Below are 25,690 nucleotides of genomic sequence, written 5' to 3'. Positions count from 1 at the left end.
ACGGACGGCTAAGGAGGAGGCTGCTGCACCGACACACCACAGATCAGTGCAGCGGGTACAGGGGGATGGGAAGGGGGTGTCCCGGGGTGGGGGTGGGGGGCCCTAGGTCGGTGTCCCCAGGGATCAACCACATTCCCCAGCTTCATGTCCCCCCCCCCCTACATCGGCCGCAGTGTAGTTGGACTCACTTTGCCACACTCCCCCGCCGCTCTCTCCGCTCGCTCACTGCACATAGGTGTCAGGCGGCTGGCTGCGTATGCAATAGAGGCGCCGGTATTCGGCAATGCACTGTTTAATATCGGCGCCTCTATTGCAGTCTACCTGCCTGGGCTGCAATAAAAGCGCACGACCGACAGGCCAGGGAGGCAGCGCGAGGCAGCCAGCCGCCCGACAACTATGTGCAGTCAGCGAGCGGAGAGAGCGGCGGGGGAGCGTGGCAAGGTGAGTCCAACTACACTGGGGCCAATGTAGGGGGGGGGGGACATGAAGCTGGGAGCAGAGATTGGGAGACAAGAAACTGGGGGCAGAGATGGGGGACAACAAACTGGGGGCAAAGATGGGGGGACAACAAACGGGGGGCAGAGATAGGGGGGACAAGAAACTGGGGGCAGAGATGGGGGGGAGGAAACTGGGGGCAGATGAAGGGGGGGACAAGAAACTGGAGGCAGAGATGGGGAGACAAGAAACTGGGGGCAGATGAAGGGGGACAAGAAACTGGGGGCAGAGATGGGGGGACAAGAAACTGGGGGCAGATGAAGGGGGGAAGAAACTGGGGGCAGAGATGGGGGGAAGAAACTAGGGGCAGAGATGGGGGGACAAGAAACTGGGGGCAGATGATGGGGGGACAAGAAACTGGGGGCAAAGATGGGGGACAACAAACTGGGGGCAGAGATAGGGGGGACAAGAAACTGGGGGCAGATGAAGGGGGACAAGAAACTGGGGGCAGAGATGGGGGACAAGAAACTGGGGGCAGATGAAGGGGGGGAAGAAACTGGGGGCAGATGTTGGGGGGGACAAGAAACTGGAGGCAGAGATGGGGAGACAAGAAACTGGGGGCAGATGAAGGGGGACAAGAAACTGGGGGCAGAGATGGGGGGACAAGAAACTGGGGGGCAGATGAAGGGGGGGAAGAAACTGGGGGCAGAGATGGGGGGAAGAAACTAGGGGCAGAGATGGGGGGACAAGAAACTGGGGGCAGATGATGGGGGGACAAGAAACTGGGGGCAAAGATGGGGGGACAACAAACTGGGGGCAGAGATAGGGGGGACAACAAACTGGGGGCAGAGATAGGGGGGACAAGAAACTGGGGGCAGATGAAGGGGGACAAGAAACTGGGGGCAGAGATGGGGGACAAGAAACTGGGGGCAGATGAAGGGGGGGAAGAAACTGGGGGCAGATGAAGGGGGGGAAGAAACTGGGGGCAGATGATGGGGGGACAAGAAACTGGGGGCAGAGAAGGGGGAACAACAAACTGGGGGCAAAGATGGGGGATAACAAACTGGGGGCAGAGATAGGGGGGACAAGAAACTGGGGGCAGATGAAGGGGGACAAGAAACTGGGGGAAGAGATGGGGGGACAAGAAACTGGGGCAGATGAATGGGGGAACATGAAACTGGGAGCAGAGATGGGGGGACAAAAAACTGGAGGAAGAGATGGGGGGGCAAGAAACTGGAGGCAGAGATGGGGGACAAGAAACTGGGGGCATATGAAGGGGGGACAAGAAACTGGGGGCAGACATGGGAGGACAAGAAATATAAGCGGTTCAGCGCCACCGCCAACCCGCAGACGAAGTCGCAGGTAACTGCTAGTATTAAATAAAATGGACTTATTGTAAGTGCAATAGGTTGTCTATCTCCTGGGTAAGATGACCATGTAGTAACAGGCACACATAGGCATCTTAGACCAGAAAAGTACATTTAGTTTGTTACATCCACACGGAATTGACTAAATATCGGTGACTGATAATAATACCAAACAAACAGAAGTACCCATACTTTTTTCTGCCAGTATAGTGCCCATAATTAGTGCTGCTACTATCCCATAGATTGAACAAAATAGTATGTACTTTAATCTATATCGTTATTGCTAGTTCTTCTTGCCACTGCCAGTTGTGGTCTCCTCCACTTGTAATACTTGGGTCATAACCCTAGCTAGGCCAGTATTTTTACGCATTAAATGGACAGGACCTATTTAATTCAGATTGAGTTCAAGTGACACATGTGAGTATGAGACCGTCATGCTGAAATTGGGCCCTTCGAAAGGGTGACCCGTCCCAAGTTGGTCCCATCAGCTTTGCTACTGGGAAGGATGTTGAGTTTAAGGATATGCATGTGTATGAGACCATGAGACTGAAATTGGGTTCCCCAATAGAGATGACCAATCCCTAAATGGTCCCACCTGCCTTGTTACTGGGCAGAGGAGCCACGTTAAACTTGCACCATAATAGCGGGGTCCAGAAAGATGTTTGTTGAGGGAATCCACATGACAGGGCTCTCCTAACTAGACCGCTACTTGCTCAGTCTATCTGTCTGCCTTTGTACCTGTGTGTTCTCTGTTACTGGATACCACCAGCCTTTCATCCAAGTGTCTCGTCGCTAACATGGTTGATTGCTTATTTTTATTCACTTTTGCTTTATCTCTCTGCTAGTGGATAAATGGGGCACGGAGGAAGTAGCAGCTTGGCTTGAAGTCTTGGGTTTAGGGGAATACAAGGAAATTTTTATCCGCCATGACATCCAGGGCTCAGAGCTGGTGCTGCTGGAGAGAAGGGATCTCAAGGTATTTTGCAAGGGAATCAAATTTCCTTTAGCCACCGTTTCCCTTCCACATTGTCAACTCATAGTCACTTTGCCAAATATAGTGCACTTAAATGGGGTTTTCTGGGACTTATTCATTGATGATCTATCCTTAGTATAGGTTGTCAATTGAAGATCAATGGGGGTTCTGCACCCAGGACCTATGTGGATGAGATGGTAGCAGCACTCCCTGAGTGCTACTTCCTCTTCACAGGCTGTATGACACATCTATGGCCTGTTTGTAACTCAGTCTCATTCAAGTGAATGGACTGAGCCGTGACACCAAGCCAATGTACAATGCCGTGATTGGTAAGTAACGAAGAGGCTGCAGCCTTCTATAGATACCCCAGCCGTCCTTCAATGAATGGCCTATCCAAAGGATAGATGATCAATGAATAAGCCTGGAAAACTCTTTAAGTGACAAGAAAGAGACTGCAATTCTTAGAATCCCATTACACACAGCAGGCATTCGTATTGTGTCATGTTCATTGTGAATCATTTAGATTTGGTGTTAGTGATATCATCACAACATATAATAACATGTATACATGTAAACCTTCTCAAAGCATCTGCTGCAGTCATGTAATATGTCTTTGCTTTTCTTTATAGGATTTGGGAATAGCCAAAGTGGGCCATATGAAGAGGATTCTACAGGGTATTAAAGACATTACCAGTCCTGTGTAGGAACATTGCTGTTACATAGAATATTCCCAGAACTGGAGATATATAATATATTATGGAGTACATACCAGATGCGCACAGGTGAAATAGACTTTAATGCCAAATGTACTGTATTTATAGCGGTATAGTTCATTGGGAGGTTTATTTTAACATTAAAAAAAAAAAAATCTTGTAATTGTTGAGTGGACAGAATTGCCTTGCCATAGAAGACCATCCAACCACGACATCAGTTCTGTGACTATTAGCTTGTTCTCCTGAGAAACGCTGTGATGCAAATGCAAGTATTGTTCAGCCTCCATTTCCCATAGAAGGTACTTAAGTACTGACTTCCTTAAAGTGACTGTCCACCTTTAGTGGAATTTCTTATAAGAAAACGGAAGTTTCCCATGTGTTCTAGGAAGTAATACCATATGTCAATCTCTCTCCTTTACCTTTCCTTGCTGCTCCTATCCCTATATATTGAATATGTTTTTCCATTTTTTTGTGGATACAGAGCTCCTTAGAGCTAAACCATCACACTGTGAATATCTGCGGTCACCACTAGAGGGGAGTCTAGACCTTATTGCATACTGTGTTGTACTTGATTTAAATGGATAACCACATGCAATAAACTCCCTCTAGTGGTGTCTGTAGGTATCCAGGACATAAGGGGAGAGTCTACATTCCCATCATTGGCACCAAATTTATCAAATGTCACACAATCTTTATTTGGGTTTCCTATGTAATCTTCATTGATGACCTGTCCTTAGGATAGGTCATCAATAAGAGATAAATGGGGGTCCAACACCTGAGATCCCTGCAGATCAGCTGTGTGAAGAGGCCTCAGCACTTGTATGAGCGTTATGACCCCATCGCTGTTTACATCACATGCTGTTTCTTAGAGGCTGTGTGATGTCATCACAGCCCATAGAAGTGAATTGGTTGATGCTGTAATTATATTGTATGGTCTCTATGAAACAGATGTATTTACGTGGCGTGCAATGTAAACAATGGCACTCTTATGAGCAGCAGGGTCCCGGGTGTCAGACCTCCACCGATCTTGTGCAGCAGGGTTCTAGGTGTCAGACCTCCACCGATCTCGTGCAGCAGGGTTCTAGGTGTCAGACCTCCACCGATCTCGTGCAGCAGGGTTCTGGGTGTCAGACCTCCACCGATCTCGTGCAGCAGGGTCCCGGGTGTCAGACCTCCACCGATCTCGTGCAGCAGGGTCTCGGGTGTCAGACCTCCATCGATCTCGTGCAGCAGGGTCCCGGGTGTCAGACCTCCACCGATCTCGTGCAGCAGGGTCCCGGGTGTCAGACCTCCACCGATCTCGTGCAGCAGGGTCCCGGGTGTCAGACCTCCATTGATCTCGTGCAGCAGGGTCCCGGGTGTCAGACCTCCACTGATCTCTTATTGATAGGTCATCAATTAATATGAGTTGGACAACCCTAGCCCTTCAGTCCTAAGATGTTACTCCACTCTCTGCCCTATCCCCTACCGGAGTAAGATTGCAATTTTTGTTTCTTGAGTTGCATTTGGTAAGTCAGGTGTACATCAGCTCAACAGACTAACCTTGACCACTTTCCTAAAGCAGATTAAGTGGTGTAAAAGATGGAGAGTCACTTTAAGATTAGGTTTGGGATATATGGTAAACTCTATTTATACACTAGTTCTGTCAGAGACTTGAATGGATATAAAGCTTTGCTCTTGTGGCCATGATTCTCATTTGTATGAGTTTATTTGCAAATGACAACTGATACCATTGTTATTTTATTTTTCTTCAGCTTAGGGTTGTCCAGAATTTGTGATTTATGGCATAAGATAACATTTAGGCCATAAATATTGGATTTGTGGAAGGCCCATGCACAGATCAGCTGTACTGGTGATACACTTCATATGCATAAGGGCTGGAAGCTTTTACATCTGGTCCTTGTGTCATGGCCAGGCATTGGTACTGCAGCTCAGCATACATCGACTTCACTGGGAGCGGAGCCGTTGTACTGGCAAATGGCTACTATACATGGGCATGGAGCCAGCTTCTTATGGCTCTATGTTGTGTAAAGTATGGGGTGTCAGAAACTACCTTGTACAGCTGATTCGTATGGGGGCTGCCTGTTGGCTCCACCAATGACAAATTCCTGGACACTCCTTATAGACGACCTTTCACGTCCTCATAGATGTGCGGTATTATATACAACTGGAAAGCCGACAGTGTGATAAATTCTGCACACTGTCTGCTTTCCTGGTATGCGCCCCACTGCTGTAGATACAGGTGACGTAAGTTTCAGAAAGGCAGGCCTTATAACCTAAGGAACGCCATACCTGACAGTCCAGGGCTATGGAAGAATACGGTCAGCAGGGTGTTCCTTATAGTGCAGCGATGACGTTAGTCTGTAAAGGAGTGGGGACATATCGTTGCCTTTAGCTTTGGCGCTAATATCTCCAGCATCGGGGGGTATACCAGGCTTTCTAGCGATAATACATATATAACACCGCACAGCTACGAGGATGGGAAGGGTCCTCTAATGTAAACTCAGCATTGTTGCATGTTGTTAAAGAGCTATGATGTAAAATGTAAAACTCTATTTGTAATATATCATCTTGTGAAGCGATGACTTGTCATGTGGGCAAGGTTCTATGACCTTCGTTGTAATTGTGAATGTACAGTTAGAGTACTATTTATTAGTGGAGTAATCTTGTCTTGTAAATGGATTATTAGCTTTTTTTCACACTTTGTGCTTGTAATTGAATACTGTGTAAATGATCAGTACATACTTAAAGTGAGGTTCCTGTGGCAACTCTTTAAGTCATTCTGTGAATTGTTTCAATGTCTGTTCCATAATAATAATAAAAAAAAGTTTTACGAAATTGAAGTGTGAAGAATGTTCTCCTCTTATAGGGTTACTAGTGGTGTTTTTGCTGCAGGTTTCGGAGGGTGCCCACAGCTTTCACCCTGTACACTACGTGCTGTGGGTTTACAATCTGCAGCACAAGTCACATTATTGCTGCACATTATTGATCAAGGCGAGTTATCCATTTGCAAACCTTCTTGTGTTACCCTGTCCTTATGTCAGAAGTCGCATGAAAGGGAACGTGAGCATAAGGTTTGTGGCACAAGCAGGTATGGTGGTCTTGATGGGAGATTGTAACTTCTCAGATATTGATTGGGGTCATGTTTATTGGCCAGGTCCCAGGATAGAGCCTGGAGGTAACACCATTAACACTACTGATATCCAAGTATCATCCATCTGAGAATTCACTGAACTATGTATTCATTCCAATCCTTAGAGAACAACTCTGGCTGCGTCAGAATCAGTGGAGCGGCGCAGACTATTGGATGCAAATAAATGGCAAAAGGATACTTTCTTCATACTTTTAGGCCCCTTACAGACCAGTGTGCCATCAGTGTTTTTCCTGTATAGCACACTGACCCATTCATTTCTATGGGCACATGCACACGACCATGATTTCCATTGATCAGTGTGCGAGCAGAGAGTCCGTGCCGCAAAATATAGAGCAGGTCCTATTCTGTTCAGAGTTTGCGGAACGGACTCGCCCGCCCATAGAAGCCTACGGGAGGAAAAAAAAAACCTAGGATGGCACACTGATGTACTCAGTGTGCTGTCCGTATTTGCGGACAAGCTGGGACATCATTAGAATTTTTTTTTTTTTTTTTTTTTTTTGTGGATCCAGCCTAGGATCACACATTAATGGCACACTGTCCATTTTTGAAGACATACGGCACTGATGGTGAAGAAACGTCCGTAAAAAAGGGAACACTGCACCGCAAAATACACACAGTCGTCTGCAACCGGCCTTACCTGTAGCCGGCTACTAGCCAAACATTTTTTTACTCTTTTAATTTAGATCTATAGATCAGAATGGAAGTAACCACTGCGGTTGTTACAATAGTCTCAGTACACACGTAGACACACACACACACAGACGGGGCTTTCTTTAATCACTGTATTTTCTCTTCTCCTTTACAAGGCTTATATAAACAGACTGTACATGGCAAGCCCTTAGCTGGATATCTGTGTATCCATATAATATAAAAAGTAAATATATTTACATTGTATATACAAATCTTGGCCCAATACTGAACCAGACAAATAACGAAACGTTAACTCTGAAGCGATTCCTCTAGTTTCAGCACATCTAAGGGAGGGAGTTTTGCAACTTCAAAGAAGACCCTGTAACACAATAAGAGAAACGTGCATTAGACACAGAACAGAACAGAGTACGCTGAAAGATAAACTAAACCATTGCACGGATTTGTTAGGATGTAATCTGCTTGCATTGGATATTTGGGTGGATTTCGGAGCTACGATACCGCCTTTGTTCTAAAGCAGGGGTCTCTAGCTGCTGTGAAACTACAACTCCCAGCATGCTCCATTCACTTCCATGGGAGTTGCAAGAACAACAGAGCACGTATGCATGCTGGGAGTTGTAGTATTGCAACAGCTGGAGAGCCGTACGTTCCCAACCCCTGTTCTAAAGGCTCGTTGATCTGTATTGTAGTGGTAAATCCATCATCTCATGTGGCTTTATAGGAATATTCTGAGAATATTGTCTTTGGAATGTGACATCTCTGACCATCTTTAGGATTCCCTCCCTAGGGTAGCAGTATTTACCTGTGTAAGTATTTGTTCCGCACCGCCTTCAGTTTTTCATTTGGCTGACACATTAACAGGAAGTTCAACCTTTTCACAAGAGGAAACAAATCCATTGCCTGGTATCCACTGTAATGCTGCAGGGTGGCTGTCTGAATACAACAGATATCATAGGCCGTTAAACACATGGTTAAAAATAAATAAATGTAATTAAAAACAAATCTGAAATTCTATAAATGATATGTCTGCATTTACTTTATTCCTTGCTATTTATATAACACTAGTATATTCCACAAGTGTCCCGAACTAATGGACAAGTACAGGACAATCTCAATTGCATAGTAAGAGAATGAGATTACAATGATATTGATGACCTATTCCTATTATTGACACCCAGTAACCCAGCTGTTACAGCCAAGCAGTGAATAACAATAAGCATCATACATTGTATAGTAACTTGCTACAGCAGCTCAGTCCCATTCATTTGACTAGGACTGAGCTGAAAACAGGCCATGTTAGCAATGAATATCAGGTCACTGGCCTGTAAATAAGGACCATGGGAAGAATATGCAAATCTGACTTCCATGATGTAATTAGGAAGCCAGTGCCTCAAGTATGCACACCAATAGAGGGCGCTCACTGAGAATGTGCAAGTCTATCTGCCATGATGTAATTAGGAAGACAGTCTCGTGACGATATCCCCTCAACCCTGTCTAAGCCTCTCACCTCTGCCAGGTCAGTCCTCTCTGCACCAAGCTGATGAGATGCAAGAACATCGAAACAGCTGTCCTTGGCTGAGAGACTGTACCTGGTAAAATCCCAACATCATTGCAAACAAAGGCCTCTGAGAAGGTGGGCATGATGTTAAAGGGAGCGCCCTCTATTGGATTGCTTGACAGACTCTGTGTTCCTAATTACATCATGGAAGATAGACTTGCACATTCTCAGTGAGCGCCCTCTATTGGTGTGCATTCTTGAGGCACTGGCTTCCTAATTACATCATGGAAGTCAGATTTGCATATTCTTCCCATGTTCCTTTGCACAGTGGAGCGTTCATGGCTTAATAAGACTCCACACACCTAAATAGTGGTTCTCTCCTTATGGAGTGACGATATCCCCTCAACCCTGTAAATAAGGAGTGACACTTCCTCTCATGCTGTGGCCTTTTCTAGCAGCTGATCAGCATGGGTGCTTGGTGTTTGCCCCAGATAATTTGATATTGATTAGATATGAGTGAGTACTGTTCGGATCAGCCGATCTGAACAGCACGCTCGCATAGAAATGAATGGACGTAGCCGGCACGCGGGGGGTTAAGCGGTCGGCCGACGTCAAAGCGGAGGTACCAGGTGCATCCATTCATTTCTATGGAGCGTGCTGTTCGGATCGGCTGATCCGAACAGTACTCACTCATCTCTAATATTGATAATCTCAAGGCTAGGTCATCACTAATAAAGGCTTCAGTTTTAGCACTTAAATATTGTTTCTATAATGTAAAGTTGTACAATTTTTCAATACACTTTGTGCATAAACTATATGGTCAGTGGTACAACATATAGAAGATCTGATAAGATATATACAAAATGTTGTGGTTGGAGGATTCATCTTTAACTAGGAAATAACATCAGCCTCCATTTAAAGGGAAACATCTTACCCATCCACCCAAGTCTTTCATCTTCAATGCAAGGAGCAGGCAGCTGGCAGCCAACTTGGAAGCACTTTCTTGAACAAAGTCATATTCTTGCAGTGTGAGCTCACATATGTATCTTGCCAGTGTAAGAGTCTCCATGCTGGCATGGGCACACTGAAAGAACAAGTTTTACATGAAATGTTTTTTATCCCTAAATAACAGCAGCTGAAAGGTGAAAACCAAAATGTAATATTTATCTTTACAATGGAGGTTATTAGAGATGAGCGAACACTGTTCGGATCAGCCGTTCCGAACAGCACGTTCCCATAGAAATGAATGGAAGCACCTGGCACGTACACTTTGCCGGCGGCTGGTCGCCGTGCCAGGTGCTTCCATTCATTTCTATGGGAGCGTGCTGTTCGGAACGGCTGATCCGAACAGTGTTTGCTCATCTGTAGAGGTTATATCTAAAGTCACTGACATACTGTGCCATACTAATAACTATTAGGCGAGGCTCACCTGGCACAGATCAGTCAAATTACCAGAAATGCAGCAAGACCAACTAACCAAAGACCAATCCATTGATTTCAGTGGAAAAAAAAAAAAACAAGGAGAAAACCCCCAAAACCCTACAACAGATCCCATTATAGAGTCCCTCAGGCTCTGCGCGAGTCTGCTATTTTTGCAGTATATTTTCTTTTACACCACCCTGAGTGATCCAGATCTTGGACAACACCTTTAAATAAGGAAAGGACCCCCACCCTTGAGTTTATTTTCCATAAAAGGGGTTTGTCCACAGGATAGCGAAAAATCTGCAGATCAGATGCTACTCACCTTTCCAAAGCGACGAAGAAACCGATAAGAGATCGGGATGTTCAGGTCAAAGGCAAGCTTCTGCAAGATTTCCATCTCCATTTCTACCAGCTCCTCCCTTTTATACGCATCGTCACAGATATAAAGGAAGTCGTCTAAGCAAGGTGGGCAACGTTCCTGTACAACAACAAGAAAACAAGGGAAAAAAAAACTATAATAGATGTTGGAAGACCGGAACAGGACAATGGGCAGGGGCTGAGCAGGAGAACAGGACTAGGTTTTACATATACCAGATACAAACAAAGGCATTACCTCAAATTTAGAAGCAATGAGCACGGCCGTAGAGCCAATAAGCTGTAACTTCTCCCGAGCGACAACTGCGACAGACAGGTAATGGTCCACCAACTTCACTGCTAGGTACAGGGTCTCGTGATTCATCTCAAAGTTCTCCTGGCAAGGGAGAGACGAAAAAAAATAAAATAAAAAAAAAAAGATATTTATATAGATCCGCAGAGTGAGAGTGGAGCTGCTGTGACCACTGCACAGTGAGGACCTATCCGAAAGATAGAACATTACGTAATGCCGCCATTAGACGTAACTAGTACAGCTGCCGTATTACCGTAGAGGATTGATAGTTTCCATTACTGTACTCACTTGCACTTCCACCATCCAGTCCACCAGTATTGATCTCATTTCTTTACTAATATCAGCCTGAGACTCCATATAGTTAGAAAGTACAAATTTTTCCTGAAAGTGTCAAAACAAAAAAAAAAAAAATTATGTTTTTTTTTGGGGGGAAAAGAGTATTATATACAATGCATAAAACCATACATGTTTCCAATGTACCTCTCTTTCACGCATGTAGTAAAAGATATCCATAGCATATTCGGAGTTGCTATATGGGTCTTCCAGAGAGTCTTTATCAATGTCCTCCACATCCGGTGGCAAGACCTGAGAACGTACAGATGGAAGGGTTACGCTGTGTCGGCAGCACATTGACTCTCATTGTGCATATAACAAAGAAAGAACAAACCTGCTCCACAACAGTTTCCACTTCTGGCTCAGCCTTGACTTCTTCATTGCTTACTTTTTCTTCTTTAACCACCTCAACAACTACTTCCGAGATGGGAACTTTTCTCGGTGCCCTTTAGCAAGGGAAATACAAAAAAAAGGGAACATTAAGTTAACAAGTGAACACAATGTAAGCAAAGCTAGAAGAAAACAGATTTAAAGTAGCGCGTTTCCATCCCTGCACCTCACGCTCGGTCTGCCACACTTCTCGGTCCTTTCATGTATACTGCCCTCATATTCCTAAAATTTTTTACTTGGCGAAACAAAAAGGTATGTTACCGGAGATGGTGACCCCATAGAGAGAACAGAAAGCCATGTTATTTATTAGGGGTACCCTACGATCACATGACCCAAATGGCTAGAAGAGGATCCACATGTGCTATAGCGTCTATTCAGTCCATGTTCACACCACTGTGCCAGGCCCATCAAATGATGGATCCCATTTTGTCAGCAAGAATAGCACTACCGTATTTTTCGGACCATAAGATGCACTATGGTTTTAAAGGAGAAAAATAGGAAAAAAACTTTTTCATTTGATTGCAAGTCCCATAGACGGCAATACAACTGTATTGCAGTCTATGGGAGATGCTCTATATTACTATTGGGGCTGGTCATAGACCAGCCTCAATACTAATATTCCTATGACAAGCCAAGGCTCCCATGTGGCACAGGAACAGGTCAGCTCCCGCAAACTCTCCCTGCGGGAGCTGGCCTGCTGCAGTACAGGTACCAGGGGCGGCTTCTTAACTTTCTGGGGGAAGGGAAGGGGTTAACAAAGGTAGTAATGAGTGATGGAGGGTATTAGCTGTTAAGGCTTGTGGCTGCTCTTGCAGAGCGATTGCAATAGCTATCAGGTCTCCTGTACAGTGGAGACACGATAGCTATGGCAACTGCTCTGCAGGAGCGGCCGCCATCTTTAAGACCCGGCATCTACCGTATTGAAAGGGCAGATGTCAGGAAGGGTCTGGAGTGTAGGGACATGATAATGAAGTACAGGCACCTGTACCACTCCATCTCACTGTCTCTCCTTTGTCTGCTATTACCGTATCTCCTTTGCTTCGCACCGACGGGACAAACTAGGAAGCAGACAGGTACAGGTGCTGCAGGCTTATGCGCTTGCGCCACCTATACCCTACTTCCTACACTACATTTGGACTATATAGCCCGAAAAATACGGTACATAATGCGCTATTCTCGCTATCAAGTCTGTCAGAATTGCTTATAGAGAGAGTGTAAGCTGTAATGGGTATTCCCATGTGACTATGTAGGACTACTTCCACACACATGTATAGTACTTCTGTCATTCCTAGGGATCTGCGTCTATCAGGCATTTATGGTATATACTACTGGTAATATATATAACCAATAGCTTATTGTTCCATATAGACTTGTAGCAACACCATCCGTGCCAATACAAACAACAAAAAAAACAAACCCTTATACTTACCTAGGGAGGCACCTGTGCCGTTCTTCAGTGAAGCTGGGACGCACACACCCCCACATCACTTTAAATGCGCCTGATGTTCTGCGCATGAGCAATGAAGCTGAGGTGTACTGCTACCGATTCACTGAAGAACAGCTTTGAGAATTCAGGATTCAGATAAATATAGGAATTTCTCCTCTCCATTTCCTGTTTCAGTCACAAGTTTGTGGATGGATTCAGCCTGTGTAACAGCTCAGGCCAGCAGTAGGGTTAGAGATTTACCCATAGAGATCACAGTATTATCCTGTCTGTCTGACACTGACAAGCAGTGACCCTGGCACAACCTAATAGGGATACACCAAAAATCAGACCTGGATACCTTCAATAGATCCCCTACTGCCATGTATAGGCATTGGCACCCTGTGATGCCTAGTGGAGGGAGACCCTCGCTCCAAAACCATTTAAATGCAGCAGTTGCTATTGACTGCGGCATCTCAAAAGTTAAACGACCCAGTATTTAAGGTTTTCCGATCCTGGGCTTAAGGAGGAGGTGTCATGCTATGAGTACATGTTTGGGCACCCCTTTCACACCGTGCGAGAAACCCTGTAGGATTCCGATGTATATGACTTAGCCATGTTCTTTGTAATCCGTCCTGTAAGAGTTGGTCGGTCACTATAGGGATAGCATAGTGTTAGCAGGTTAGAAGTCCAACTCACCTCTTGATATTAATTTCATTATTTTTTGAGACGCCATTGACTGCAACGTTTCTTGTCTTCTTCACAACAGCTTTCTGGCCTTCTTTCTTTTTTTGAAGTAATTGCTGATTTTTGTTAGCCTGTAAAAATTATTAATTTTGTAAAAAACTGCAGAAAAGCTGTTCAAGATATTCAATAGCTGGATCAAAAGTGATGTTCAAGGAAAAAGTAATCGTCCTGAGCTGCATGGGGGATGGGAGAACTGGTTCTGGGGCCCGGATTTGGTAGAGGGAGGGAGATTCAACCACACGTACCTTGGCTTGCTCTCTTTATTTTCCCTATGTTCTCCCTCACAAAGAGTATTTTAATTTATCTCTTTTTCTATGCAGTTTAATATCAGAACACATTACAGTGTTAAATAATAAATACCGTATTTTTCGGACTATAAGACGCACCTAGGTTTTAGAGGAGGAAAATAGGGAAAAGAAATTTTGAAGCAAAAACTGGTAAAATATTTAATATATGGGAGTTGTAGTTTTGCAACAGCTGCAAGGCCACATTGACAGGTGACCCTGCAGCTGTACGGGGATGTATAGGGCGTTTTTTTTGCGGGGCCAGCTGTACTTTTTAGTTATACCATTTTGGGGGATATCTATTGCTTAGATCACCTTGTATTGAAAAAAAAAAACAGGAGGTGATTTAGAACTTTTATTTATTTCATATTTTTAAAGCTTTTTTTTTTATTTTTTTTACTATTTTATTCCCCCCGGGGGCTTGAACCTGCGGTCACTTGATCGCAAGTCCCATAGACGGCAATACAACTGTATTGCCGTCTATGGGACATTCTGTCTATTAGTATTACGGCTGGTCATAGACCCAGCCGCAATACTAATACAGCCGTGACAGGCCTGGGAGCCTCATTAGGCTCCCGGCTCTCACCCGGACAGGTCGGCTCCTGCGATATCGCCGCGCAGGAGCCGGCCTGCAACTTCACAGGTACGGGGCCGGTGGGGACCGGCCCCGGGGGAGAAGAGGCCACGGATACTGACCCGGCATCCGCTGTACTAGAGAGGCGGATGCCGGGGAGGGATAGACGCCGGGGCCTGAGACATCGCTGCCCTGCCCCGCATGAAGCCAGCGGCGGGGGGACGGAGGAGCGGAATAGCAGCATCACTCCTCCCGCTGCTGGCTTCATGCAGGGCAGGGCAGCGATGTCTCAGGCACCTGTAATGGCGTCTATCACTTGCCGACTTCCGCCTCTCTATTACAGCAGATGCCAGGCGCCACCTTCAGACTATAAGACGCACCCTTATTTTCCCCCAAAATTTTGGGGAAAAAAAGTGCGTCTTATAGTCCGAAAAATACGGTACCTTTGTTATGCATTGTCTATGAAAATATGGCATTGGTGCACTGGGGTCGGATCTGGTCTTGCTGCTTATGCAGGATCGGTGATGTTATAGCAGTGGGAGGGTCAACAGTGATTGCATTGGCCGATACAGGAAGAAGGTGGTATAGGTCTGAATAACAAGAGCAGCGCTCGAAGGAGCTGAAGGCCCACCCCCAGTGCACCAACTGCCTCATTTGCATATTACAAAAAAATGTTTCCTCCAAATTTACAAATTTGATATACACAACAAAGAAAGATTACTTTTCATTGTAATGTGTGTGGGGAAGTTAGCTCGGTAGAAGCAGTGGTACGGACAAATACAGTCAAGACAGGGACCCAAAATATGCAAGGAACTGGTTTATTTAGATAAAAAAAAAACAGGAAAATAAATAAACCTTGACTTCAGGCACAAAAATAAATAATTTACACAAATTGCTGTCGAAGGACTAAAACTTAGCCTTTATTTAAAGTGTAATTCTAAAATTCGCACATAAAATGATATATGCTTTTTTGTGAGTCCATGAGTATTTTGAACCCAACAGATATAACGTGTGTACATCTACCTTATTGCAACTCACAACGTGTAATCCAAATACCCATATGTACATATATATATTGATTGGGAATCTCCACTAGATTGCAAGTTAGAGACATACATATAAGTAGGGTCTATCTCATGTCCTCACAATAGCATACATTGACTGACCATGTTCGTGTATTTTACGCCATGCCAGTGAATTTTAGAATTACACTTCAAATAAAGGTTAAGTTTTAGTCCTTCGACAGCAATTTGTGTAAATTATCAGTGAGGAAGGTCAAACCAGAAAAACTTTGGGAGTTTGAGGATTTAACAAAAATAAATAAAACAAAAATACAGCCTTAACTTCAGGCAAAAACAAAATAAAAACCTGCTCGTCTGAGCAACTAACTTAATAGAACTGATAACCTAACTATACGTGTGGCTTACTACAGCCACACGAACAAAACAGGAGCAATATAGTCTCACCAGACTTAGGGTTACAGGAAAGAACCACACACCTCCTTTCACCTCATGGAACTGCAGGATCTGCAGCCTTTTATGGGTCAATAATGATGCAAGGATCTACTCCTGGGCTGAGGCCTACTCCAGATCTGCCCTGGACCACATATATGTCAGAAACCTGGAGCTGATATATCTGGAGTCCAACACTTTGCCTGTCACCTTCTCACATGTGGTGTGTGATACAGTCTTGGCAGTTGAGTATGCTTGGGGAAGGGGACCGACTACCTTTAAATACCTGTACCACATAAAAGGTTGGTACAAAGTGAGAATGTTGGGACTGGGAAAAAACATATGCATTTGGGTCCACAATTGGCTCAGTGATAGGAAACAGAGGGTAAATGTTAATGGTAAATATTCAGACTGGGTCAGTCACCAGTGGGGTGCCACAGAGGTCAGTATTGGGGGGTCACAGTCACCAGTGGGGTGCCACAGGGGTCAGTATTGGGGGTCACAGTCACCAGTGGGGTGCCACAGAGGTCAGTATTGGGGGTCACAGTCACCAGTGGGGTGCCACAGGGGTCAGTATTGGGGGGGGTCACAGTCACCAGTGGGGTGCCACAGAGGTCAGTATTGGGTCCTCTCCTGTTTAATATCTTTATTGCTCCATTCTTTTCCACTAGTTTCCAGAAGTTTCTTAAGGATATTGCCACAACAGTGTAAGATTAAATAGACAGTCCGGTGCATACTAACATTGGTGATGTCTCCAAAAGCAGATCTTTTCTTTGCTCCACCCTGTGGGGATGATGGGGAACGCTTTGTCTGCACAGAATCCTCCTATGCAAAAAGAAAACAAAAAAAATATTACAGGTGACTCTGCTCCATAATGAGAAATAAAATTTTATTTTTAAACCACTTAAAGGGGTATTCCCATCTCAAGAATCCTCTTTATAGTACAAAAAATTATTGTCACTCGTAGCAGTATGTAAGACAAAACTCCAGTTTATTAGCAATCCAAAGATTAACAAGTAACGGTCTATCGGAGCTTCATCAGACATCGGATTGCTGGAGTAGTTAGAAGGAAAACAGAAGAGCACAAAGGATAGTCGGGGGTGCCCTGATAAGGGATAGAAAGATTTCTTGATCACGGTCTCTTATCTCTGATAACTGTACAGCTTACACCCAGCACCCTACAGGACCAAGCTGAACACCAGGAAGTAGAGGGGAGAGGAGACAAGACGGTAGCTGAAATCCTGAGATGGGAAAACTACACAACTTGGTCTTCAGTTCCATCACTCACACGATATACTATTGGTGCAGTCACATGGCTGTATTTTGTGTTAGTGTTTCAGCTTTGTAGTCTTTGCTAAACACAGAAACATATTCCCATTATAGGAAATTAGAAAAAGTAAGTGCTCAATAATCTGCCTTGGATTTTCTATTCTAAAACTATTTTGTGAGGTAGTTGCACAAAAAAACAAACAAACACAATGATACCTTCACAGGATGAACATTCTCCATAGCCACTGGCTTTCCTGTACGGGAAACCTTGGATAATGGTGGACGTTGACTGTGACGAAGAGGCAACATTCTTAGGGACCTGGAGAGGAAAAAAAACAAACATATATTTTAATACTTTGCTCATTTGCGAATTCTTTGGGGGTTCTGCAGGCTCTGAAGTCCAGAGACTGCAAACATCCACTACATAGGATACAGAGCCAACAGCGCCTGGCTGCATGGTGCGTACAGTACGGGCATCAGAAGCGGCCCCCAACAGCTGATCTATGGGGGGCAGGCTGTCGGCCCCTCACTTATATTTGACTTGTCCTAAGGATACTCTATAAATAATATAATCCAGGCCAACCCCTTTAAATGTACAAGTTTGAATATGATCCTGAAGACAAAGAACCATAAAGGCTTAAAGGCAGCAGCTAGCTTGGCCAAGGGGAAATTGCAGTCCTATGGCTACTCATTGGCACAGGAGGAATAGCATATTACATATGAACATTGAAATTGCTGTTCAGGAGATAAAAAGATATGTGCATTAGCGTCTTTCTGCTGTGCTCAAGAAGAGGGTCCCCAAAAGTAGTGGCCACCCCATTCTATGAAGTTCAGCAAGCATACCTTTCTGAACAGTATATAACCAATTTCCCTGAAACCCATGATAGAAACGCACGGGCTTTCCTGGTGATCATTAAAATGTACACATCCTACTATTATACATGTGAAAGTTTGTGTGTTTGTTTCTCAATCAACAAAAACGGCTGAACAGATTTGAATGAAATTCAGCACATAGATAGTTTGTAACCTCAATTAAAACATAGGCTACATTTTATCCCGGTAAATGACATGGCTTCACGACTGTTATGAATTTATGTTCACATACTATATTACACCGCTCTTGCAGCAGCTTATCTCAGGTTCTGATAACACAAGGTCTGTTATCTCTCTACGTAAACACTCAGTGGATTGTGTACTGTATTTGCATATTATCTGATCTGCTCCAGGCAACATGCTGATACACTGGATAGGAAAACACCTTTAATCCAAATTGGCAGTTTGCTACTTTTAAACATGCCGGGAAAAAGAAAATCTAATTTGTTGCAAAATTCCAAAACAACAACAGTTATGAAGATAGCCAGAAGTCACAGAGTTCTCCTCAAGCAGAACTCAGGAGGATCATCAGTGCCAAAAACACACTCATTATTTGATGTCCCAGCGAGCTGCTGAGATGCCGGAACAATCACAGGTACAGCATGAGGAACGAGTTCAGCAGCAGGACAGCTTAAAGAGGACCTTTCACCATATCCGGGCACATGCAGTGTTATATACTGCTGGAAAGCTGACAGTGCGCTGAATTCAGCGCACTGTTGGCTTTCCCGATCTGTGCCCGGTGTAAAGAGCTTACGGCCCGGTACCGTAGCTCTTCTATGGTCAGAAGGGCGTTTCTGACCATTAGCCAGAGACGTCCTTCTGCCTCGCGGCGCCTATCCCGCTGTACTGTGGAGCGGGGAGGAACGCCCCCTCCCTCTGCTCACACAGCTTGTCCGTAGACGAGTATTATCAGGAGCGGGAGGGGGGCGTTCCTCCCCGCTCCACAGCACAGTGCGATAGGCGCCGCGAGGCAGAAGGACGTTCCTGGCTAATGGTCAGAAACGCCCTTCTGACTGTAAAGCGCTACGGTACCGGGACCGATAGCGCTTTACACCGGGCACAGATCGGGAAAGCCGACAGTGCGCTGAATTCAGCGCACTGTCAGCTTTCTGGCAGTATATAACACTGCCTGTGCCCAGATATGGTGAAAGGTCCTCTTTAAGAGCTGCTGAAACGCCAGGGCAGGCAAACCATCGACGGGAGCAATTTGCTGAATATAGGCGGATTATCGATGCTAACAACACGCAGATGAAGTCGCGGGCAGAGGCTAGTCATATATAAAGTCAACATAAAAGCAATGAAACCTAATAATAAAAGCAAATGTAGCAGAGTACATTCAGTGCTTATTGTATAACGTATGCCAGGGGTACGAAGCTACTTTTAGTATAGGTCCAGTGACAGGGGTCTGCCATCAGGTGAAGGTCCGAGCTGAACAGGTCTAGTATTTACCATATTTGACAGATGAAGAAGATGTGTCTGACCACAAGACCTACCTCAAGCTTAGGCAAGAAAAATTAGAAAAAAAAAAAAGTATTTCGTATAACCTTCCCTGGTGGTCTAATAGAGTAGATGGGTCATTGCCACCGACTAATGGGGGATTCCCAACATGGCATTACATCATGGGGGAACCCAACATCAACTGTGAAGCCACAGCACTTGTGTGAGCCCAGAGACCCCCATCACTGTTACATAGTGTTACACAGTAATTCATACCTTCTCCCATAGAAGGGAATAGGATATATTGTGCCAGAAACACAACAAGATCTGCACATCAACTAAAAGGAATAGTCAAGAAGTGCTGGAAGTAAACAAAGAATGACAGCAAGCAGAGATCTAGAAAACCGTGGAGAATGGCTGCACTTGTATCTTCTGACATCAGCGCAATCAAACTCTCGGAGTGTACTGCGCATGCGCAAGTCTCGATCGCACCAGAGGTCAGAAGCTGCAAGTGCAACTATGAAGACAAGCAGGGAGAAGGCTCACAGATAAAGAGGTGCTCAAAAGTGATGACGCGGCTGTGCTCGGAGCAAAGGGATAGCGCCCCCTGTATTCTCTGGAGCGGTTTAGCATAGAGATAAAAAGCTGTCGGTCGTGTCCATGGGGTCAGAAGGCTAAGGCTTTGTGCACATGAGATTGGTATTCTTGTGGATTTGCTTTAGATTTCACCATACACATTGCAAAGGGTAAAGTTCACAGCCGATCTCTATGCAAGAACGTGGTGAAATCTGCAGCAAATCCCCAGCCTGACTACAACAAAAGTCCTGTGTGTATACACCCCTATAGTGCGGCATGTGCAGGATCTATATCGTCTCAGGATCTACTACGCCTCTATTCAGACAATGTGCCAAACTGCACTGATAAAGGGACATGTTTACGGCCGCCTTGAATCAGTGGGCGCCCGATTCTTCATATATTTGGGGTCTATTGAGGAATCCATGAAAACAGGCAAGTAGTAGTTGTCCTATTGTGTGACGGTCCGTGACAAGGGACCATCACACTAAGGGATCTGCATGCAACATGTGAAGGCCATTAAAAAAACACCCATGAACATTGTCTGAATTTGGCTCAAGAAAAGGTGCAGCACATGCAGAAGATTTAGGCGGAGAAGCGACAAGTTGCAGGTTATAAAATCCAGATGTGAGGAAGCCTGCAGCAGTGTGTGCGGGAGACCAAGGATCTCTCATAGACCAAGATACTAGAATACAGGAACCCCACAAGGTGTGAACGCAGCCCAAGTAAAAGCTCATTCACCTTGCTGCTAGTGACACAACCTGCACATTTGAACACAGCCTAAGCACACTGCTGTATAGCATCCTCCTACATGTATACACACTGTGCACAGGGACAATGGCCGGCAGTCCTATGTAAGACAGGACTGGCCGCTGCTCTTACCTTCTCTGTCTGTCCTTGTCCGCAGAGTCCTGGTTCCTGTAATTCCCGGCGGTATAAAGGTACAAGGACTGAGCTGTTCCCCCTTCTCCTCCCGGATCGCTCTCTCTCCCCGATCTCTCCCCGATCTCTCCCAGCACTACCAGCCCGACTCTCACGTTTGAATCTCGCGCACCCCGCCTACTCTCCGCTCCCATTCGCTCGCTCTCTGCCCAATCAAGTCGCTGGCATTCACCTGTCACCATAGCGACACGGTATTTTTTTTAGAAATTCGAAAGTAGTAGCCAATCAGAGAAGGCGGTGGGCGGGGAGGTAAAGGGGGCGGTGCAATGCGGGGCTTTCTTGTGGGCGTGGTTAAGTGTTTAAATGTCTTGACGGGCATGCGCAAGGATTGGTCCGTGCTGTGGTAACGCCCCTGACTGGGGGGGGCGGGGCCCTGAGCTCTATTGTAAGCGGCGGCTGTGGCCCGTTACAGGGATGCCGGAACTGTCTGCAGGGGGCCGGCCAGTGTACTGCACGTGACGTCATGTTCGTCGTTGTGTGTGATCACGTGACGCTGTGTGTATGTGCAGACATGACGTATTAGTACATAGTGTTATATAACATGTAGCAGGGCGCTGTTTTATATCACACTTAGCTCATTTCTCCTGCCAGTGAGGTGTATTGGAGCTTTGCATTACAGTTACTACTGTTCGCCTAAATAATACTGGCAAGGTTTTAACATGTCATGGGAACAACATTTGGGGTCAGAAAACCCTTTAAGGGACAGTTCACACGCTCGCATCCTGGCATGTATACACGTGTCAGAATGTGAGCGCTCAAAACAAATCCCATTCATTTCGATGGGTCGTTACGGGCGTATAGCGTGCGTAATTTTTGCGTTAACTCCGTGTGAACTGGCCCTAAGGATTCAGGGTAGATTGGGCATTATAGAGAACCTTACCGTCGCCTTAGGACTCATTCACACGGCGCATGGGATGGTGTATTTTGGTCCTGATTTTGACGTGGGAAGCCTTGTCTGAATAGAACCAAAAATGCGCCTGTCGCGGCTTCCCGCTTCAGAGTAGGGTCAAATGAATGGGCCTAGTACGGACGGTGCTGCCACGAGGCGGACGCGGCAGCTGAATCACCCGTGCAATCCGCCTGAAGAAAGGGCAGCTCACTTCTTTTTTCCGTGAGCGAAAACATACCACTCACAGAAAAAAGGAAGCTAGTGGTCTGCATAGACATCTATTGTCAGGGGCGGATTCTGACGTGGATTCAGCACCAAAATCTGCCCCATCTGAACGAGCCCTAAAGCTCAATTCGCAATTGCACCAGAGTCTCCAAAACCCGTTGGAGAGAAATGTTCTGCATGGCGGACGCACAGCAGCCTCCATTATAGTCAATGAGGTCTGCTGGTGCCCGTGTGTTTACGTCACACCTAGTGAACCTAGTCTAACGTTGGCGGTGTTAGGATGCATTCACACAGAGTAACGTGCCGCATGACCTGGCACGTATACGCCGTGTGAGATTTTGATTGACGCCGTATACGCTCCCATTGATTTCAATGGGAGTTAGTCTCATATACACCGCATTATTTTGCGGCCATGATTTTGCATCTTCTTCCGGCTCTGGGTTCACACTTGTACGCCTGTGCAGTCGGCACTGCCATCGGGCTGCAGGCAGAGCTGAATGTACATGCCGGTGGCCATGTTTCTGTGGCCGCTTACGCAAGCATGCTCTGCGTATGCTCGTGTAAGTGGCCACAAAAACATGGCCGCCTGCAGCTTGATGGCAGAGCCGACTGCGCAGGTGTACAAGTTTGACCCCAACGCCGGAAGAAGATGCATGAAGAGGACGTTCTAGAAGAAGATAAAGGCGGCACTGGAGAGAGTTCTCTCGCAGCATTGGGGATACCTCAGTGCTGTTTGAGCACTGGGGCCTGCCCCCAGTGCTGCGAGAGAACTTATTTGCATACCGACGAAAAACGGAATTTTAACCAAACGGTGGGGTGAAAAAGACAACTAAAGGTAGGAGCTATTCCGACGTGTCAACGAGAAAAAAAACGTTTTTAATGGTAGAATCCCTTTAATATTATATGTCAGGTTATTACGAACATGGCAATACCAAATATGTCTGGGGGTTTTTTTTTAAGTGCAAAACACTTTAATGTTGTTTCTTACTTTTCCTTCCCCCACGTCCCCCTAGGGTAGTACCAATGGGGGTACTCAATCACCTGTATAATACATTACAGTACATGTGTATTGCAGTGTATTGTGCTTGTTTCTGAATTGCAGCAAGCGTTGTGTTAGGACATTCCTCTAGCATCGGCATTCTGTGACTGCATTGTTGGGGATGGGGGTGTCAGTTACACTGACAAATACCTAAGTTGCTACAGTCACTATTGACCCTGGAATGTTAAGGGTTGAATAGCCAGGATTAGTGTTATTCCTGTCAGTTACAGTCGGCTCCCACAGAGATTGCAGGGCTCTGCTTCTGAGCCCACATGTTCACTATTATGTACATGGACGTGAGGATGTGGGAATTACTCCCTTGTGTATGTGAAAATGCAGGAAGGGGTTAAAGTCACCCCGATAATAAGATTGGTGTGTGGTCATTTTAGCAGAAGGGTTCTAAATCGGGAGACCTTCTTTTTGGGGAGGTTTGGAGAATAGATGTTTAATAGATTATATATCTGTTCTCCCACCCGGGTTCTCTCGTTTTTTGTCACTAACCTCCTCCTTTATCATGTATCCAGATCCCAGACAGACTGACATAACTACACATGTGGACTTGGAGGAATAGTTTGCTGTGTCACAGCTGGGCGGTCAGGAGACTTTAAGGATGGCTCTGTAATCTTACTCCAGTGGCATCTCCTGTAGAAATACTAGGTCTGGTTTAAATCTGTTGAAATGTTTTTTCAACCTTTTTACGCCTCTGGGGTGTGGAGTTCAGCTGCATTCCATGAAATGATCTTGTGGTGGGAGTGGAGTCTGTGCGTGCAGCCATCAAACCTGGTGAGAATAGGATAAAGGTCTCATGTATGTCTGTGCTGAGGCGTCCCAGCAAGCAACCGATATCAGCAAGTGTGCCTGGTGCTGATCATAGAGGGGTCGGTGCATCACAGCACATCTGCTAAATATGGGTGAGAATTAGACATGAGCGAGTAGTATTCGATCGAGTAGGTATTCGATGGAATACTACGGTATTCGAAATACTCGTACTCGATCGAGTACCACTCGCTATTCGAATGGAAAAATTCGATGCAGAACCAGCATTGATTGGCCGAATGCTATACAGTCGGCCAATCAACGCTGGTTCTTCTCCTACCTTTAGAAGTCTTCTCCGCGCAGCTTCCGGCTCTGAATTCACTCTGCCAGGCATCGGGCCTGGGCAGAGCCAACTGCACATGCCCGCGCTACAAGAAAATGGCCGCTTTGACTGTAAGGGGACGCTGCACGGAGAAGACTTCTCGGAGGATCCAGCCCGACCCTCACTCGTAACTTGGATATCTGTCTTCCTCAGTCTTGTGCATCTAACTTAGTTGGGTATAGTAGTTGGAACCTGATGATGTCATGGATATGCTGGCTGGTTGGAGTGAGTAGTTTTCTCTTGTGTAACTGGCAAACCTATGACTCGGCTCCTAAGTTAAGCTAGGTTTTTTTTATGACTTTGACACACTGAACTCCAAATATATGTGAAGTCCCGAACGTTAGATGTGCGTTAGTTCCCTGGTAGCCTTGGAGTACTTTTTCCTTAATGGTCCCCTACTGGTCTCTGGGATCTGCTCCAGATCTTCGGGATGCTCACAAACCTCAAATTATTTCTTCAGTCTCAGTTTCAAGATCCTCCAGGTTGCTGTGTAGTGTGCACAAGTTAGTGTTTTGTTTTTGTTTTTGTTTTTTTGGAGTATAGGAGCTGAGTTGGATGGATGCATGTAGTACGTCCAATCTCTTGTCAAGCAATGGCATCAGTCTTTTATTGTCCCTGTTGTGTGCAAGGTGTCAGGCGTGAGGCGAATAAGCAGGATGATAATCTGGAGGCCTGTAAGCCATTTATGTGACAAGTTGTCCTGGAGCCTGTGATGGGCCTAGTGTCTGACCCCATTGCTCTTTATCTCTGTTGTTTGCTCTGGCGTTTGATCTGGTCATAATGGGATTGTTGGAGAATGAGGGGGAGACAGTCCTATCATCTGAGAGTAGTTCCAGGTGAACTTTGGACAAGTATTTGTTGGTGACCCTTTTCGGGAGTGTGTGGTCAAGGGTGTGTTTTTGGGAGAAATTTCTGTTTAGTGTTAAAGGAGCACGAAACTCAGAATCCAAACAAAAAAAGAATAAGGAATTCCATATATGACGCCTCACTATCTCCTGATTCTTCTTCAATACACAGTACACCGTAAAAACACACAAATATAAATAATAAAAAGTTTTTAAAAAATCACCTTTATATTAAAAATAATACGTGTGTGCATATATATGTATATCTATATGTGTGTGTGTGTGTGTATATATATATATATATATATATATATATATATATAAAAATATATTTTGGTCACTTTGTTTTCCCCCCAAAATAACAGTAATCGTGATGAAAAA

The 25,690-nt window shown here is 45.3% G+C and overlaps 2 protein-coding genes across 4 annotated transcripts in view; one reads left to right on the top strand and one right to left on the bottom strand.

Annotated features, from left to right (window-relative positions):
* LOC142184476 (diacylglycerol kinase eta-like) overlaps nt 1-3,626 on the top strand; it is a 117,138-nt gene extending 113,512 nt beyond the window's left edge. For 2 of the 3 annotated variants that reach the window (XM_075259362.1, XM_075259361.1), the window contains exons 29-30: nt 2,648-2,778; nt 3,405-3,626. In XM_075259362.1, coding sequence (XP_075115463.1) covers nt 2,648-2,778; nt 3,405-3,479 — 206 coding nt within the window. In that variant the 3' untranslated portion in view covers nt 3,480-3,626. The remainder of the gene's footprint in view (nt 1-2,647; nt 2,779-3,404) is intronic. The other variant, XM_075259363.1, reaches the window with a different exon arrangement.
* A 3,931-nt stretch (nt 3,627-7,557) lies between these two features.
* Nucleotides 7,558-17,665, bottom strand: CCNB3 (cyclin B3). Its single transcript, XM_075261079.1, has 11 exons — nt 17,565-17,665; nt 16,821-16,904; nt 13,723-13,841; nt 11,545-11,656; nt 11,358-11,462; nt 11,166-11,258; nt 10,824-10,961; nt 10,533-10,688; nt 9,723-9,872; nt 8,093-8,223; nt 7,558-7,651 (listed from the first exon to the last, which is right to left on the bottom strand). Exons 1-11 carry the CDS (start codon nt 17,655-17,657, stop codon nt 7,582-7,584), a joined length of 1,251 nt encoding a protein of 416 aa, XP_075117180.1. The 5' UTR covers nt 17,658-17,665; the 3' UTR covers nt 7,558-7,581.
* Between the last annotated feature and the right edge of the window lie 8,025 nt (nt 17,666-25,690).

Source organism: Leptodactylus fuscus, chromosome 11 (genome assembly GCF_031893055.1).
Source record: "Leptodactylus fuscus isolate aLepFus1 chromosome 11, aLepFus1.hap2, whole genome shotgun sequence".
Lineage (NCBI taxonomy): Eukaryota > Metazoa > Chordata > Amphibia > Anura > Leptodactylidae > Leptodactylus > Leptodactylus fuscus.
Note: the sequence above shows the minus strand (reverse complement) of the source record. Positions and strands in the feature narration are given on the sequence as shown.

What these genes read in the sequence shown, in the direction of transcription:
- CCNB3 (XM_075261079.1), bottom strand. Translation starts at nt 17,657, where the DNA reads ATGTTGCCTCTTCGTCACAGTCAACGTCCACCATTATCCAAGGTTTCC. An exon ending in CTTTTGGAGACATCACCAAT is followed by an intron (nt 13,842 to 16,820) that starts GTTAGTATGCAC and finishes TAATTTTTACAG; the next exon opens with GCTAACAAAAATCAGCAATT. An exon ending in ACTGGATGGTGGAAGTGCAA is followed by an intron (nt 10,962 to 11,165) that starts GTGAGTACAGTA and finishes CTCCCTTGCCAG; the next exon opens with GAGAACTTTGAGATGAATCA.